This window comes from Chironomus tepperi, unplaced genomic scaffold, assembly GCF_022539635.2.
Source record: "Chironomus tepperi strain 1889 unplaced genomic scaffold, CSIRO-AGI_Ctep_v1 contig_445, whole genome shotgun sequence".
Taxonomy (NCBI): domain Eukaryota; kingdom Metazoa; phylum Arthropoda; class Insecta; order Diptera; family Chironomidae; genus Chironomus; species Chironomus tepperi.
In genome coordinates, this window is record NW_027226567.1 from 2579263 (window position 1) to 2593925 (window position 14663).

The 14663-nt window shown below is 31.5% G+C and overlaps 1 protein-coding gene across 2 annotated transcripts in view; it reads left to right on the plus strand.

Moving 5' to 3' along the window:
* Positions 1–14663, plus strand: part of Pkc53E (Protein C kinase 53E) — a 71219-nt gene that overhangs the window by 46373 nt on the left and 10183 nt on the right. For both annotated transcript variants that reach the window (XM_070650641.1, XM_070650642.1), the window contains 12 exons: positions 5954–6082; positions 6162–6171; positions 6904–7047; positions 8208–8250; positions 8338–8376; positions 8481–8957; positions 10047–10114; positions 12301–12416; positions 13762–13828; positions 13932–13948; positions 14037–14227; positions 14292–14432. In XM_070650641.1, the coding sequence (XP_070506742.1) occupies positions 5954–6082; positions 6162–6171; positions 6904–7047; positions 8208–8250; positions 8338–8376; positions 8481–8957; positions 10047–10114; positions 12301–12416; positions 13762–13828; positions 13932–13948; positions 14037–14227; positions 14292–14432 (1442 nt within the window). The remainder of the gene's footprint in view (positions 1–5953; positions 6083–6161; positions 6172–6903; positions 7048–8207; positions 8251–8337; positions 8377–8480; positions 8958–10046; positions 10115–12300; positions 12417–13761; positions 13829–13931; positions 13949–14036; positions 14228–14291; positions 14433–14663) is intronic.

The following is a 14663-nucleotide window of genomic DNA, read 5'->3' on the forward strand; positions in this document are numbered from 1 at the left end:
TTTTTCCATTGAAAATTGCTCTTGTATCTCAGAATAAAAGCTTTGCATATTTATGTAAACGAAAAAAAATGTCTCGTGACATGAAAAATATGAACTTTTTTTTTAAAGTTTGTCACACATTTCAAAATTAAATGTAGACACGTGTTGGGAAATTTCTCATTTTATGTGACATAACTCTTCTGCCGTCGACTCCTTCATTACGTTCATATATTACACTCCATATTACATTTCAACTTTATTACTGTAATTTTTCAATGTAAGAATGCGTAAGATACGGCAAAGAAACTTTAAATTATGGAATGTAAGGATGGTGATATAGGTATGATTATCCGAACAGCATAAAGTTTTTTTTTTGTTTTAATAGGTTAGAATTTTTTTTAATGGATTTTAATGAAAGCTGAGGAATTTGGGGGTTTTTTGGTGGATTTTGAAGATTTTACAACAGTGATGCGCAACATTTTTTATGTCACGACACAACTAAGATACTTTAGGGTTATTAACACCTCAAATCAGTGTGCAACGACACATCTGAGATCGCTGTACCACGAATCACTTAAAATTAATATGCCACGACACATCTAGGATCACTGTGTCGCGACATACTTGAGATCATTGTTCCGCGACTTACCTGAGAATTGCGTGACGCGAAACATTATGTCACAACACATTTGTGATCAATGTACCGCATCATTGAGATTAGTGTTCCGCGACACATGTGATATCACTGTGTTGTGTTACACCACAGATCACTGTGTCGCAGCACTCATGTTGCCAACCACTGTTTTATAAAAATAAAGTAATGTTAACGTTGATATAAATGAATAAAAATTTGTCACTTTCTTTCATTTTATCCAACAAAACAGTGTAGACCCGATGATTCTGCAACTTTAAGTCATCAGCACAATTTTTTCAGTTTAAAGCATAAAATCCACAACATAAAATGTTTTAATACTAAAAGATGTTTATAAATTTGAGATTTACCCTTAATAAACTCCCATTTTAATAATAATTCAGCTTTTTAATGCTATATTCATAAACTACCATTTCCCATTTTATGCTGTTCGGGTACACAGACCCCTAAAATGTATTCATTCAAAAAAAATGAGCACCATAGAAAAATACAAAACATCTTTCCAGCAGTACGAAATGAAATAAAAATTTAACACGATTTACATAAATATTTGAATACCTTAAAATGCCTATAAATATAATATATTATGCCTATGTATATATACCCTCACGTTTGCGAACAAAAGAAAAGCTTTCAGCAGCAGCATCTCATAGTAAATCCAATAAATATGGTGAAATTGAAGTTCAATCTTTCATAACAGCTCATTATTCATCCACAATTATCGTTTATTGCCTGTCATAAAAAAAAAGTGATTAAAATTTCTTATAAATTCCCTACGAGCTCATCAATAATATTATTTAAATGATGATAGCGTGAAAAACTTGAAATTTTTTTTCTAATTTTAAACCACTTGGCGGGAAACAATGAAGTACATTACATATTCATGACTTTATAAGGGTTCGTGTTTGAGGAAATCTTTCAGTTTAAACAATATTGTTCATTTATCACGTATGATGCTCATCTACTCATTAAACTTTATCCTCCTACTTCACGCCTTCCTTCATTTTTTTTGATGCTATAAATAATTTACTTGCTCTTCATTTTAACACCATAAAATCATCGATGAATGAACGAATTGGATGGCGCATATTTTCCTTTATTTATATATGAATAGATTGCAATAGTCTTGTTGACTTATTGCTGTTCTTTTTATTCATCCAATCCTTTAAACATGACTTTATATTGAAAAACTATCTTTGGATTTGTAAACAATCCAGGTGACTGACGATATCCTCTTTTTTCAATATGTATATTTGTGTCACTTAATCCTTGTCAATTGCAGTCACGATATTGAAAAGCTGTTTTCAAGGTGTGAGCATTTTGTGGGATGAAAGAAATAAAATGGTTGGATGGAGGATTGTTGGAAGGTTAATGTCATGAGTGGAGATTTTCAATTTTGAGACAAATGCCGCGATTCAGGATATTTTAGTCGAGTTTTTCAATACCGGGATCAATATCGGGATATGAATTGACAATTTTACTAGTTTCTAAGGTTTATCCAAATCTAAGGTTCATACTAAGGCCGTACAAATTAAGTGTGATCCATGGCCTCCCTCAGTCGGCGCCTGAAGCTGGCTCTATCGCTGGCTACTGCTTGCCAACATACATAGTTTGATGTAAATTGAGGGCTGTTGAACTATTGGCCAATGACCTCGTGTTTTAAGTGGGATGAAGCTTCTAAAAGTCTTGTTAACGAACTGACAAGGAGCATGCTCATGAGGAGCATGTTCACAAAATTGAGCGTACTCAATTATATTGATTGAATATACTCATCGACACGCTCATTTATGTGTAAATGCTCATTGTCTGTTAAGGGTTATGTACTTAAATTGATTAAATTGGCATTTTCCATTCAAAAGTTAAGTTGACAGCATTTAAACCTTTAAAAAATAGTTCTAAAATTCTCTTCAATTACTTTCCAATTTATCATCCAAAACCCACAACTTCAACCAATCAAAAAACATTCCACAAGTGCTCAACCCCCATCCATCCAAACATAGAAATGTAAAATGCATGAAAAAAGAAAGCTAGAAAAAAATATATTTTCATCCTGGACGACATTCACTGTCTTACATAATTGCCATCATATATCAAACATGAAAATGAACTCAAGATATATTCATTGGGACGATTATCTTCATTGTTCTATGAAGTTATAGACAATATAAAAGACATTATATCATAGAACAAAAAGAATGTGCTGAGAATATGTTAACTATGAACTGCACATAGTGCTTTTAAATTTTTTATTAAAACCTTCAGCTTTTTGTGAATAAAAAAAAATAATAAAAAATAATAAAGACTGAAAGTTCGAGGGTTGAAAAAAACGTGTTACAAAAAAAAAATATATAGGACAAGAGCAAGTAAATTGTGATGTAATGTAATTACTTATCACGTTTGTTGTATACGGTACGCGATAAAACGTAGTTGATATGTAATGAATTCTACTGAGAAATTATTTATATTTTATGTCTCTTTTATGTTGTGCTTAAATGGACTTGAAATGGAAGTTATTTAAAAGGATGTATTTAGATGGACTAGGGACTTTGTGTTAGGGATGTAATGGATGGTTCAGTCTCTCATGGGGATCATGTTTTTATGTAAATAATAAGTTTTTTTACATGAATTCTCAATTTTTTTAGAATTTAAAGGGATTTTTAAGGATGTTTAGCATTTTAAATAATTTATGGAATCTTGAATCGGAGTCTTGTAGACAACTGGTTGAATTAGTGAATCTTATGCATTTGTGACTCATGAAATAACTCTTAACCCTAACAGACAATGAGCATACTCACTTAATTGAACCTGTTTATGAGTATACTCACAAAATACAGTTGAATGAGCTCAATTTTGTGAACATGGTCGTAAACATACTTCTGGTCTGTTTGGGTTAATAGTCAGAAGTGGGTTAAAACTAAGATTCGGACAATATTTTGCATTTCCTGCATTTTAGATACGCAGACCTGCATTATACTACTGTTCTTCATAGTTCGTCGAAGGCTTTAGGTCTGCATTTTTGTCTAGGATCTTGAACGAACCCATGGCAATTTATTGTGTTGTCAATATCTAGTTTAAGTGTATTTTTGACCAAACAAGACTAAAGTCATCAGATTTTAAGAATTTCAATAAGCCAAGTCCACGATTAATGAACAAAATACACTTTTACAGTAAATTTCTCAAAAAACCTCAATTCTTATGAATTTAAAACTTTTTAAACTAAATCCGAAAACATCTTTTGAATAACTTTCATTGACACTGAATTGACGACAATTTAAAGCTTAAAAACCATTCAAAATTCTTCAAAACGAAGCACCTGAACATTCTATTAACTCAAAAAAGAAAATCACAAAAAAATACTTCTAGATCTTCAATGTTATGAAAGATATTAAATTTCTTTGTGCCATGTTTATTTCATTTAATCCTTTAACGGCAAAAAAAAAAAAAATAATTCTACAAAATACACAGCGATAAACAGAAAAATTTCTGTAATCTTAGATGAAAGCTTTTCTAATTAAATATAAACAAAATTGAATAAAAAATTCTCAGAAAATCATCAAAAAAAAAAGTAAGTCGAGAATAAATAATGACGGAGTTTCATGAAAAGTTATCTCAATCATGTAACTTGAGAAACTCTTCATTTGATGAAAATGTCAATTTATGACCATATGCTCAGTGTATTCTCATGATATTCCCATTTGTTTTGTCTTAACATCACTGACTTGTTCATTGGTTGAGCATTATTAAATAGTACTCTCGTGTCTTTAACATTATGGACTGAAAATATGGAAAACATAAACTGTCATTAATGCACTTAATTGCTTGTTGTGGACATTGTTGTGAGTGGGTAATGTTAAAGTTGAATTTGTCCACTTATGATGAGTGAGATAATGCTCAATTGATGAGTTTTTCTGGGTATTCTGAGATATTAGCATCAAAACTGTCCTAAATAACATAATTCGGTTCCAAAATCTGTCTCCAGGCATTTGTGACTCTGGAATTTAAATCTAATTCAACTTAGAGAGCCCAAGACTAAATCACGCAAGCCTTTTTAATCAATTAACCGAAAATTGATCCAAAATCCGTCACCAAGCTGACGTGACTCCGATATTTATTGCAAATTCATGTTGGAGAGTCCAAGACGAAGCCATGCAAGTTTTGGGCTGGATTTTCGTTCAATTACCAGAATACTTTTGGACATTTAGTCCAAATCTAAGCCAAGCAGATAAAATTAATGTCATGCCGGCCTGGAACTGGATGTTTGATCGATTAACCAATTTGTGCTATTCGGGTGTTATTAATTGACATTTTATGTAGTTTCTTCATTTAAAATAATTATCAAGAGCAAGTATACAACCCCAATTTTAGTGCCATTGCGAATCTAGACCCCAAAACCCTTTAAAATGACAAACAATAATTACCAAGAAAATACTTAAAAATAATGAATAATAAAGGACATATTTCATTATCTCCTGCAAAGCCTTTACTCATTTAGTCTCTATTTTGCCTAGTAAAACCTTGACAACTCATCCATTTAGATGAAAATTACTGTTATTATTTTAGTGATCGATTGTATATTTCATAGATTAAAAAAAACCAATGAAAATAATGAAGACTATGACACAAAAAAATACTATATAGCTGAATATCCTTACTGTACAGGATACAATTACACAAAACATGTATGTTAATGATGATGAATACCCAAAGATTAAATCTACTAACTTTCACTTTTTAAAATTGATATTTTTCTACCACTATCAACAGCATGGACTATCCTTGCTATACTTTAACTATCTTAATCACCACTTTTTATTCCATCCTATAACCAAAAAATATAACAAACTTTGTGCTGCACTAGGAATACTAATTGAAACTTGTATATATTATACATATAATGCATCAAATTAGAAGCAAAGATTTATGCGCGATGTTGTACAAAAAAATACAAAATCAATTCCCAAAGCAAATTTTCTAAATATATTATATTAGAATTAATGTTTATGCCTGAGTAGATAAGGTCTCTTTGGTATGTTGAATAGTAAATCAGTAAGCTTTATTGGTTAGTGATTTTCTATCTAATTTGATGCTGTGGCATGACCTTGTCTGCTTGGGATGAAAATTTATTACAGTTCCTATACTAATCTTCAATTTTTTTCTCATATTTCCCCATAAAAAATCCTCCAAACTGTCTTTAACCTTCAAAAATATTATCAACCATGTCTGAACATTAATAAATCATCAACCGGATATCCCATCCTTTAATTGGTGTTAAAAATACTCGAATCCAATAACATCAATCCCAACGAACTCAACCGTACACAGTATGTGATATGAATGTACATAAACGATGCGAGGAGAGTGTACCAAATTTGTGCGGATGTGATCACACTGAACGTCGTGGCCGAATTCAGCTTGCCATCAATTGTGTTGCCAATAAATTATCTATAGAGGGTATGCAGCATAAAATATTTCTATTCTTAAAATTTTAGTTTTTTTACGTGCTTCCTTTTTTTTTATTATATATTTACAGTTATCGAAGGGTAAGTTCTGTCAGCTGAATAGATATGTTATAACAGCAAGGAACGTTATGTTCATAAAATTCGCTGCTATCACGTAGTGAAAATTTAATTAAATGAAGTTTTTTTTACCTTGACTGACTTTTTAGATGCAATTTTTGCAGTTGTAAAATATTTAATGCTCTCTTTTTTTAAATGCACTAAGTGAATTCGTTTGACTGTGGGTGCGGAGAGTATCATGTAGGGAAAAATAAATTTTTAGAGAATTGTTTCATTAAGTTGCTATTAAAATAGATGATGTGAAGTTAGTGATCGTTTGGGAATTGATGGAAAGGATGAAAGGAAATTATGTTCGGGGATTTTATAAAGCTGCTGAATTGAATCATTAAGAAATGACTTTGTTCTCATTTTTTGAGGAGCAATCGATTGTCAGTTGTTGAATATTCATTAACTGGGTTAGATTTTATGGAAATTTTAAAGTTTGAACAGTTTTTTCATACTGCATAAGTAAATGGAGTATGCTGGGTGTACAAGTTAGTCATGGTAAAAGTAATGGTTTTCCTTCAGAGAATGTCAGAAATCCAGTATCAGACACTGTCGTAAATGTAGCATTTTTACAATTTTTAAATGAATAAATTACCATTTTTACGACTTTTGGACAATGTCACACAATATTGTCCGATCCTTGATCCAAAATTGACAATAATTTACTACTTACCCTTGATACTAATTTAATCCCAATTTTCTCCAATCTAGACGAAATCTAATTCCAATGGATCCAAATGGCCTAAGCGATCCGTACGTAAAAGTTAAGTTGATTCCAGATTCTGATTCCGTTAAGAGGAAAACGAAGACGATAAAGGCAACACTCAATCCAATATGGAATGAAACTCTCACGTTGTAAGTTGAATTATATGTTTTACTGAATTTGATAGATCTAACCGAGTGAAACAAATGAAGAAGGCTGCATCAAAGCTCTTTTATTGGAAACCCCTTCATTTTTGTAGTCATATGAAAGCCACATTGTTAGTTTAAGACCGGCTCTCTACTTGATTCTCTTAGTTTCTATGTAAAGTTAGTAGCTTGCCAACGCACCTTGAGTTAACAATAGCATCGTTTGACTCCACCCATTAAGTGACTTAGCTTGACGGTCTCCACCGCGAGAAGGTGAGGATTGTACATGGCGGAGTTAATCTAAGAATGACATAAAGTCACAAACATTTCACGTTCACCATCTTTAGGAGACTTCAAGTAGACGGCATTCATTTGGTGCTAATATAAGAGCTTTCCTTGATCTTTACCCATGAACCAAAATATTCCATGTACATTATATTAACGTTTCTACGGAATATCAATGTAAAACGTAAGGATTATTTTGGGTACAAGATCCATAGAGAGCCTTCATCATTTGTGTCACTCGGGATGATGTTACTGGGTCAAATACCAGGTTTAATCAACCTTTTATAAATTTTTAATGAACTGAACATTGATATAGCTGTAGAAAATGTCAAAAGTTTATGATGCGAGCATGAAAGTCGTGGTTTGACTTGTTATGAGTAACTAAAGTGACAAAAGTGAGAGAATTCTGTACCTCCACTCTATTGCAAGCTTACTTGAAGCTTACTCAATTCTAGTCCAAAAAAAGCTGCAATTTGAATTTAATCATCAAATTAACTTTCGTTAAATTTTAATTAAATTAACTAAATAATCTTTAATATTGAATCAAAAATCAATTTAATCAGCTACAGACACGAGCCACAATTTCTCACTCAATTCTCTCAATGGAAAATCATTTTTCCATTCAAATTTTCCACACAGTAATTTTTGTTCATGCTTACCAGAAAAAAAACAGCACGAAATTGACATAAACAGCGGTCAATTACTCATTAGTTTAACGAATATATATCAGATATATTCATGGTGTCACTAATGATCGATGGGATATTTTCATGCTATAATCGGATGTAATATTCATTTCCTAATATTCTTCTTACGAGAATACGTGAGAAAAAAAGTAATAATTTCTGATAGTAAAGCTCCACTCATAATTTCATTTTTAGTGACTTGAAACCAGAAGACAAGGATCGTCGTATATTAATAGAGGTATGTACATAGATAATTCCATTAAAAATGGACCAAAAAATCATTTCAAAAACTAATAAATTATAATCTTTTCATTCTTATTTAAAGGTATGGGATTGGGATAGAACCAGTCGTAATGACTTTATGGTAAGTAATAAATTATTCGACATAAAAAAAGGCTCTAAATGCTTATTAACCCCACCATATCTAATACATCACATGCTCTTCGTCTTTTTTTTTTGTTCATTTAGGGCTCCCTATCGTTTGGCATAAGCGAGATTATAAAAATGCCAGCAAAAGGCTGGTATAAGTTGTTAACAGCCGAAGAAGGTGAATTTTATAATGTTCCAGTGCCGGATGACAACACTGATTTGGCGCAATTAAAAATGCAAATGCGTAAAACTTCCATAACAAAAAAGGCACCAGTCATAACAGATAAGGATGTACCACATAATATGGGTAGAAAAGACGTTATAAGAGCAACAGATTTTAATTTTCTCATGGTACTTGGTAAAGGATCATTTGGAAAAGTTATGCTTGCTGAGCGTAAAGGAACGGACGAGCTTTATGCCATAAAAATCCTTAAAAAGGATATAATCATACAAGATGATGATGTTGAATGTACAATGGTTGAGAAACGCGTACTTGCTCAATCGGGCAAGCCACCATTCCTTGTACAGCTTCATTCGTGTTTCCAAACAATGGATCGCTTATATTTTGTCATGGAGGTTTGTTGAATGAATGAATGGATAAAAAAATAATGAAATACTTTTTTTAGAGATTATTTTCCTTGAACATGTACACTCGTGTGGAAGAAAAATGTCTATTTTCCACTCCTTTTGATGATGCTTTTGTTGAATATTCTTCTTTGGAAGGATGCTCTCTTTTTTGTGATTTATATGTTATAATACTTTGAGGAATTTTAATGTTTGAGACTTTTACTGGGTGAAATTGAGGGAAATTTTTCGAATATTTTGGACTGAATTGATAAGTTTTAGATTTTGGGTTAGTTTTAGGGGGATTATTGAAGAATTTTGCAATATTCAAGACTAAATATGATAGAGATATTCTTAAGTTGACAGATCTTGAAGTCGAGACGTCACGAACCCTTACTAGGATGAGATAAAGATATCACGGAACATTCTCAATCTAGATGATAATTACTTACTGGAACCATGCTCCGACTTGGAGCCTAGGTTGCTAAAAAATGCTTTGCGTCTACTGACTCTGTTGGCTGTATCACAAAGCTTGTATAAATTCTCAGTTTAGTGTTGTTCTAATGCTTAATATCCTTAATTATTCTAACATGAAGCTTTTAAATTTGGTTTTTATCAATAAGTTTTCAAATCAATTTCAATAAGTTAGGATTAAATTAATTAGCTAAATTAGGGAATTAAAGCAGCAATTCTAGAATATTCATATAAATATAAATTTGGTGTGTCTCCATCCAATTCCTAACATTCCACAATATCACACTAGTGAACAAATTCCATATACAGAGCAAAGTTTAACTAGAACTGTTTAAAAAATCAAAAATTCAAAAAAGTTCAGAAGTTAATACCCATTCAGCTTTCATTTTGTCAACCTTTTTGCTATTAATATTCAAATCAAGTTATTTTCTGCAACAGTTTCTTTCACCATCGGTATGGCAAATTCAAGGAAAATAAAATATACAATACGATACCGTAACCATAACCCCCTTCAATAACACAAAAAAAAGCTATTTTCAATTCTAATTTGTCGTTTCTATTTTTCCGTTCCATAAACAAAAATAAAACCCCCGAAAAAAAATCAACGACAACAACATAAATATGCAGTATGTAAATGGTGGTGATTTAATGTTTCAAATACAACAATGTGGGAAATTCAAGGAACCTGTTGCTGTGTAAGTATTCTTATGTTCATGACAAAATACTTTATATTTTTTGATAAACTTAATTCCACATAAAATATTTGCCTAATATCTTTAGTGAAGCATGTATTAAATTTCAAAGTTTTTTTTTTTTTGACTTTTTTTTCTTTAGTTTTACACCCACACTAATTTGTTTCCATTCTCCTTCTTGCTTCTTCATCCTCCTTTCTCGTTCCATTTAAATTGAGATTTTGACATTTGGAACAAAAATTTTTTTTCTGCTCATTTTGCAAAAATGAGAATGTAGGAAGGAAGAGAAATAAAAAGAATCTTCATTTAGAAACTTTTCATGCATAATATTAAAGAAAAAAGTTACTTTTTTTCGGTATTGTTGCTGCTCTTTAATACTTTTAAGACTTTTACTGTGGTATTGCGGTTAATTTCGATCAAATTTTTTCGTAACTTATAACTATGTTTATTTGTCGGTATAGTCACATACAATATTCTCATTTTAATATGATTATATAACGAGATTTGTCATGCAAATATGAATAATATTTAATGCATGAGCAAAGAGCAACAAAATAATGGAAAAGTTTAATGGATGCTGTTTTTTTGGGCTTCTCTGTGTTTGCTCATTTCTAATGACTTAATGGAAAGTTGGTCAAGAGCTTCATGGCTTTATAAATCTTCAAAAAACAGATGCACATGATGTGTGAATGTTTTTGAAATTATTTTTTGGCATAGGAGTTGAGTGCTAATTTGATTGGATGGAATTGGACATATTAAAGCTTTTATTAAGTTCAATATTGACTATGAATTGAATTAGGATATTAATTCATGGTAAAGTAGAAAAAAATTATTAAAATCAAATCAATAAGTGCTATGACTATGCATGTAGACCAGGATCCGTGCGACATAAAATAAGGGAATTAGTCCATATGGAACCATGCATCTAAAAGCATCCAAATTGTGCCGTACTTTCTAAAATTCAATTTTTAATATCAAATCAACTTCAAATCCATACCCTAAACCTACAATTTATCAACTCTGATGAGTATAAGTTGATTAATTGTTCTAAACACCAACTCCAAGTTGGTCTGACTCTGAAATGGTGCAGAATTCGAATCCAGCACCAAGACAAAATCACTTGTCAATCGAGGGCGTCTTTTTGATTAATTAACCAATTTGTGCTATCCAAGAACCTCTATCCTGTCCCAGTGTGCCTTAAAACATTAAAAAAGTACCTGTACAATTTTTAAATTTCTTCATGACATCTCCTTAAAATGCTTAAATAATATAAAACCTTGATTTTCTCCCCACAAAGAATTCAAAATTTTCTTCACTAACTTTTTAAAATTCACGGAACTTTTCAGCATTCGTGAAAATTTTCCTCATTTATAAAGCAAATTTGAACGAACATTAAACAAGCATTTACATTTAATTCATAAATAAAAACTCTCAAATAGCTCAAATCATGAAATTTAGATAACCTTTTTTGCTATTTCTGTAATATAAATATCATAAATTTTGATTGCCTAAAAAATCGTTCACGAATCTTGTTATTAAACAATAAAAAATATTCACCGATGAGGATGAAGAAGAAGACTTTAACGGCGCATTGATGCATGTGAGGAAAAGCCTTAATAAATGGCTAATGATGTAAAAATTTTGATTTTTTCTTTCTTCCTGCCATAAAGTTGAATTGCTATTTTTATTTTTATGTCTATACACGTGCTTCACGACTCATTTTTTTGCTTGAATATAAGGATTGTTAAGCAGAGCGAGAAGTTGACTTGGATTTTGTGTAGAAAATTGGACTTAGGTTGTCTTGACTTCATACAAAATTCAAGTCGACTTCGAGTTCTGATCTCAAATGTAAAGTTTGCTGTTCTTTTGCACCATCAAATTATGAATTCTATTTCTGTTGGGGCCGTTCACTTGTTACGTAACACAAAATGTTACGGTCACTTCCTTAACCAAATCTCCGTAGAAACCAATTTTGATTATTTGAGGATTTTCAAACAAAATCTCAACCAAAAGAGCAAGATCCTCTGCCCCAAAAAGACCGTTACATAACAAGTGAACTTCTTATCTTGTAAGAATCTTCATACCTTACAATGAAAATTAATATCTTTAATTAATTATATCTTCTCGCATTTATATTCTGTAAATTTTTCATATTCTTCCTTCTTTTTCATTCCTCATTACTTAAATAGATTCTATGCTGCTGAAATTGCCATTGGATTATTCTTCTTACATACTTGCGGTATCATTTACCGCGATTTGAAATTAGACAATGTTTTGTTGGATCAAGATGGACACATTAAAATTGGTAAGTATTTAATTGCTTTATGAAACTTTATTTTCGTGGATTCTTAATTGAAATTAGGCTGAATTTTTGATGTCTAATATAATTATGTGGAAAAAAATGAATGGGATGGGAAAATTTACAGCTGTCGTTGGATGAGCGACGGACTCATTCTTAAAAAGCTTCTATAAAAAGCTTCAAGCGATTCCAATTCCATGAATTTTCACTAATAAAAATTCAATTCAATTCGACTCGATTCATGAACTGAAAAACAATAATTCTTAAGAACTACCAAACCATTGAGACTGTACTTTACAGTTGAATAAAACAAAAAAGAAAGAAAGAAGCTTGTTGAATAATTCAGAATTTTTCTTAGATTTATGCCATACATATCACCTTAAAAAGCTTTCACCTTGATCGATTTTTATATTTTTTTTTCCTTTCATGAATTCCTTGTGGAAAATTGTCAGTCATGATTGAATTGTGTGGGATGTGTTATGGTGTGTGGGAGATGATGCACATTTGTAGAATACTTTAGATAAAAGTGAGGAAAAGCGGAGAAATTGTTGCTTTTATTTATGAAATTTAGATGCTTTTACGTCTTGCGAGTTACTGCCTAGTAATTGTTGAATTCTGGTTCTAAATAGTTTGAAGAAGCATCTTGGGACACAAACAGTAGAAAAACTCTATTTATAGCTGCTATAGAACTTCAATTTTCCAGAAGTTTCGATTTCGACGAACTTCTAAGAATGAAGCCTAGACCGAGACTACAAAAGAGTTCTCAGAAGTCTCGATGTTGAGATTTTTCTAAGATTGGAAGGATCTAGACTAGGTTTCGAGAAATATTAGCAGAATATTCGAGAAAATTATTCAAAAAAGTTAAAAAGTTCTTAAAAATCTCCAAATTTTCATTCAAAAATTCACAAATATTTCAAGTTTTGATGGAAATCACTCCCGACCAGCTTCAAAATCATTAATCAATCCAAAATCTGGTCACAGACTGGCTTGACTCTAGCATGAAGCCGGATTCAATTCGAATCAGATACCAATTCAGAGGCACGCCTTCCGGGGACCGTCCTGAGACCGATCAATTGGATTTTTGATTGATTAATAGATTTGAGCTATGCCAGAACTGATTAATTCCCACTAAATCACCATCTTGGATTATAATCAATAGAACATACCACCCAAATATCACCGCAAGGAACAAGTCTTTTTCAATTATCATTAAAAATGATAGAAACTGTTTAGTCAAGTCATGTGAAAACGACTTGCTTTTAACATCCAATAAATGAATGAGAAAAAAAAAATTGAGATAGTTTGAATAAATTTATACTAACATATATAAAATAATTCCAATTACTTTTAGCTGACTTTGGTATGTGTAAAGAGAACATAGCAAACGATAAAACTACAAAAACATTCTGTGGAACTCCGTAAGTTTCATCTTTTTATCCATTTTACCTTTAAAATCAGTAGCAAAAAAAAACTTTTTTTTTTAAATAAAACTTTTTTTTTATTCAATTTTCTTTTCATCAGTGACTACATTGCTCCAGGTAAGTTTGCCGTTGGGGTTGGGAAAAAATGAATGAATGGAATGAATGAAGAGAAACTCAAACAATACCTCATTTTTTTTTGTTACAGAAATTATATTATATCAACCATATGGAAAGAGTGTAGATTGGTGGGCATATGGTGTGTTGCTGTATGAAATGCTTGTGGGTCAACCACCGTTTGATGGTGAAGATGAGGAAGAGCTGTTTGCGGCCATTACAGATCATAATGTGTCATATCCTAAGAGCTTAAGTAAAGAGGCGAAGGATGTTTGCAAAGGGGTATAAAAATATCCTTTTTAATTGTTTCATACCTTAATAATAATTTTCTATCATTAACATCTAGTTCCTGACAAAGAATCCAACAAAGAGATTAGGTTGTGGAGCGCATGGCGAGGATGATGTTAGAAATCATAGCTTCTTCCGACGAATTGATTGGGAAAAGATTGAGAATCGTGAAGTGCAGCCACCATTCAAGCCAAAAATTGTATGTTATCTTCTTTGTTACTTGTTATTGTGCATTTTTTTGTGTTGAGCTTGTTTTTATGGATGTTGAGGTTTGATGGAGTTGGAAATTGACTGTGAAATTGATTTGAATTCAATGGTCAATGATGTGGTCGACTTAATCAAGTTTTGGTGCATTTGATTGAAAATTTACAGAAAATTTAGGTTAAATACGTAAATTCTCAAAATTATTGCCAAAATTCGATGAAATCAA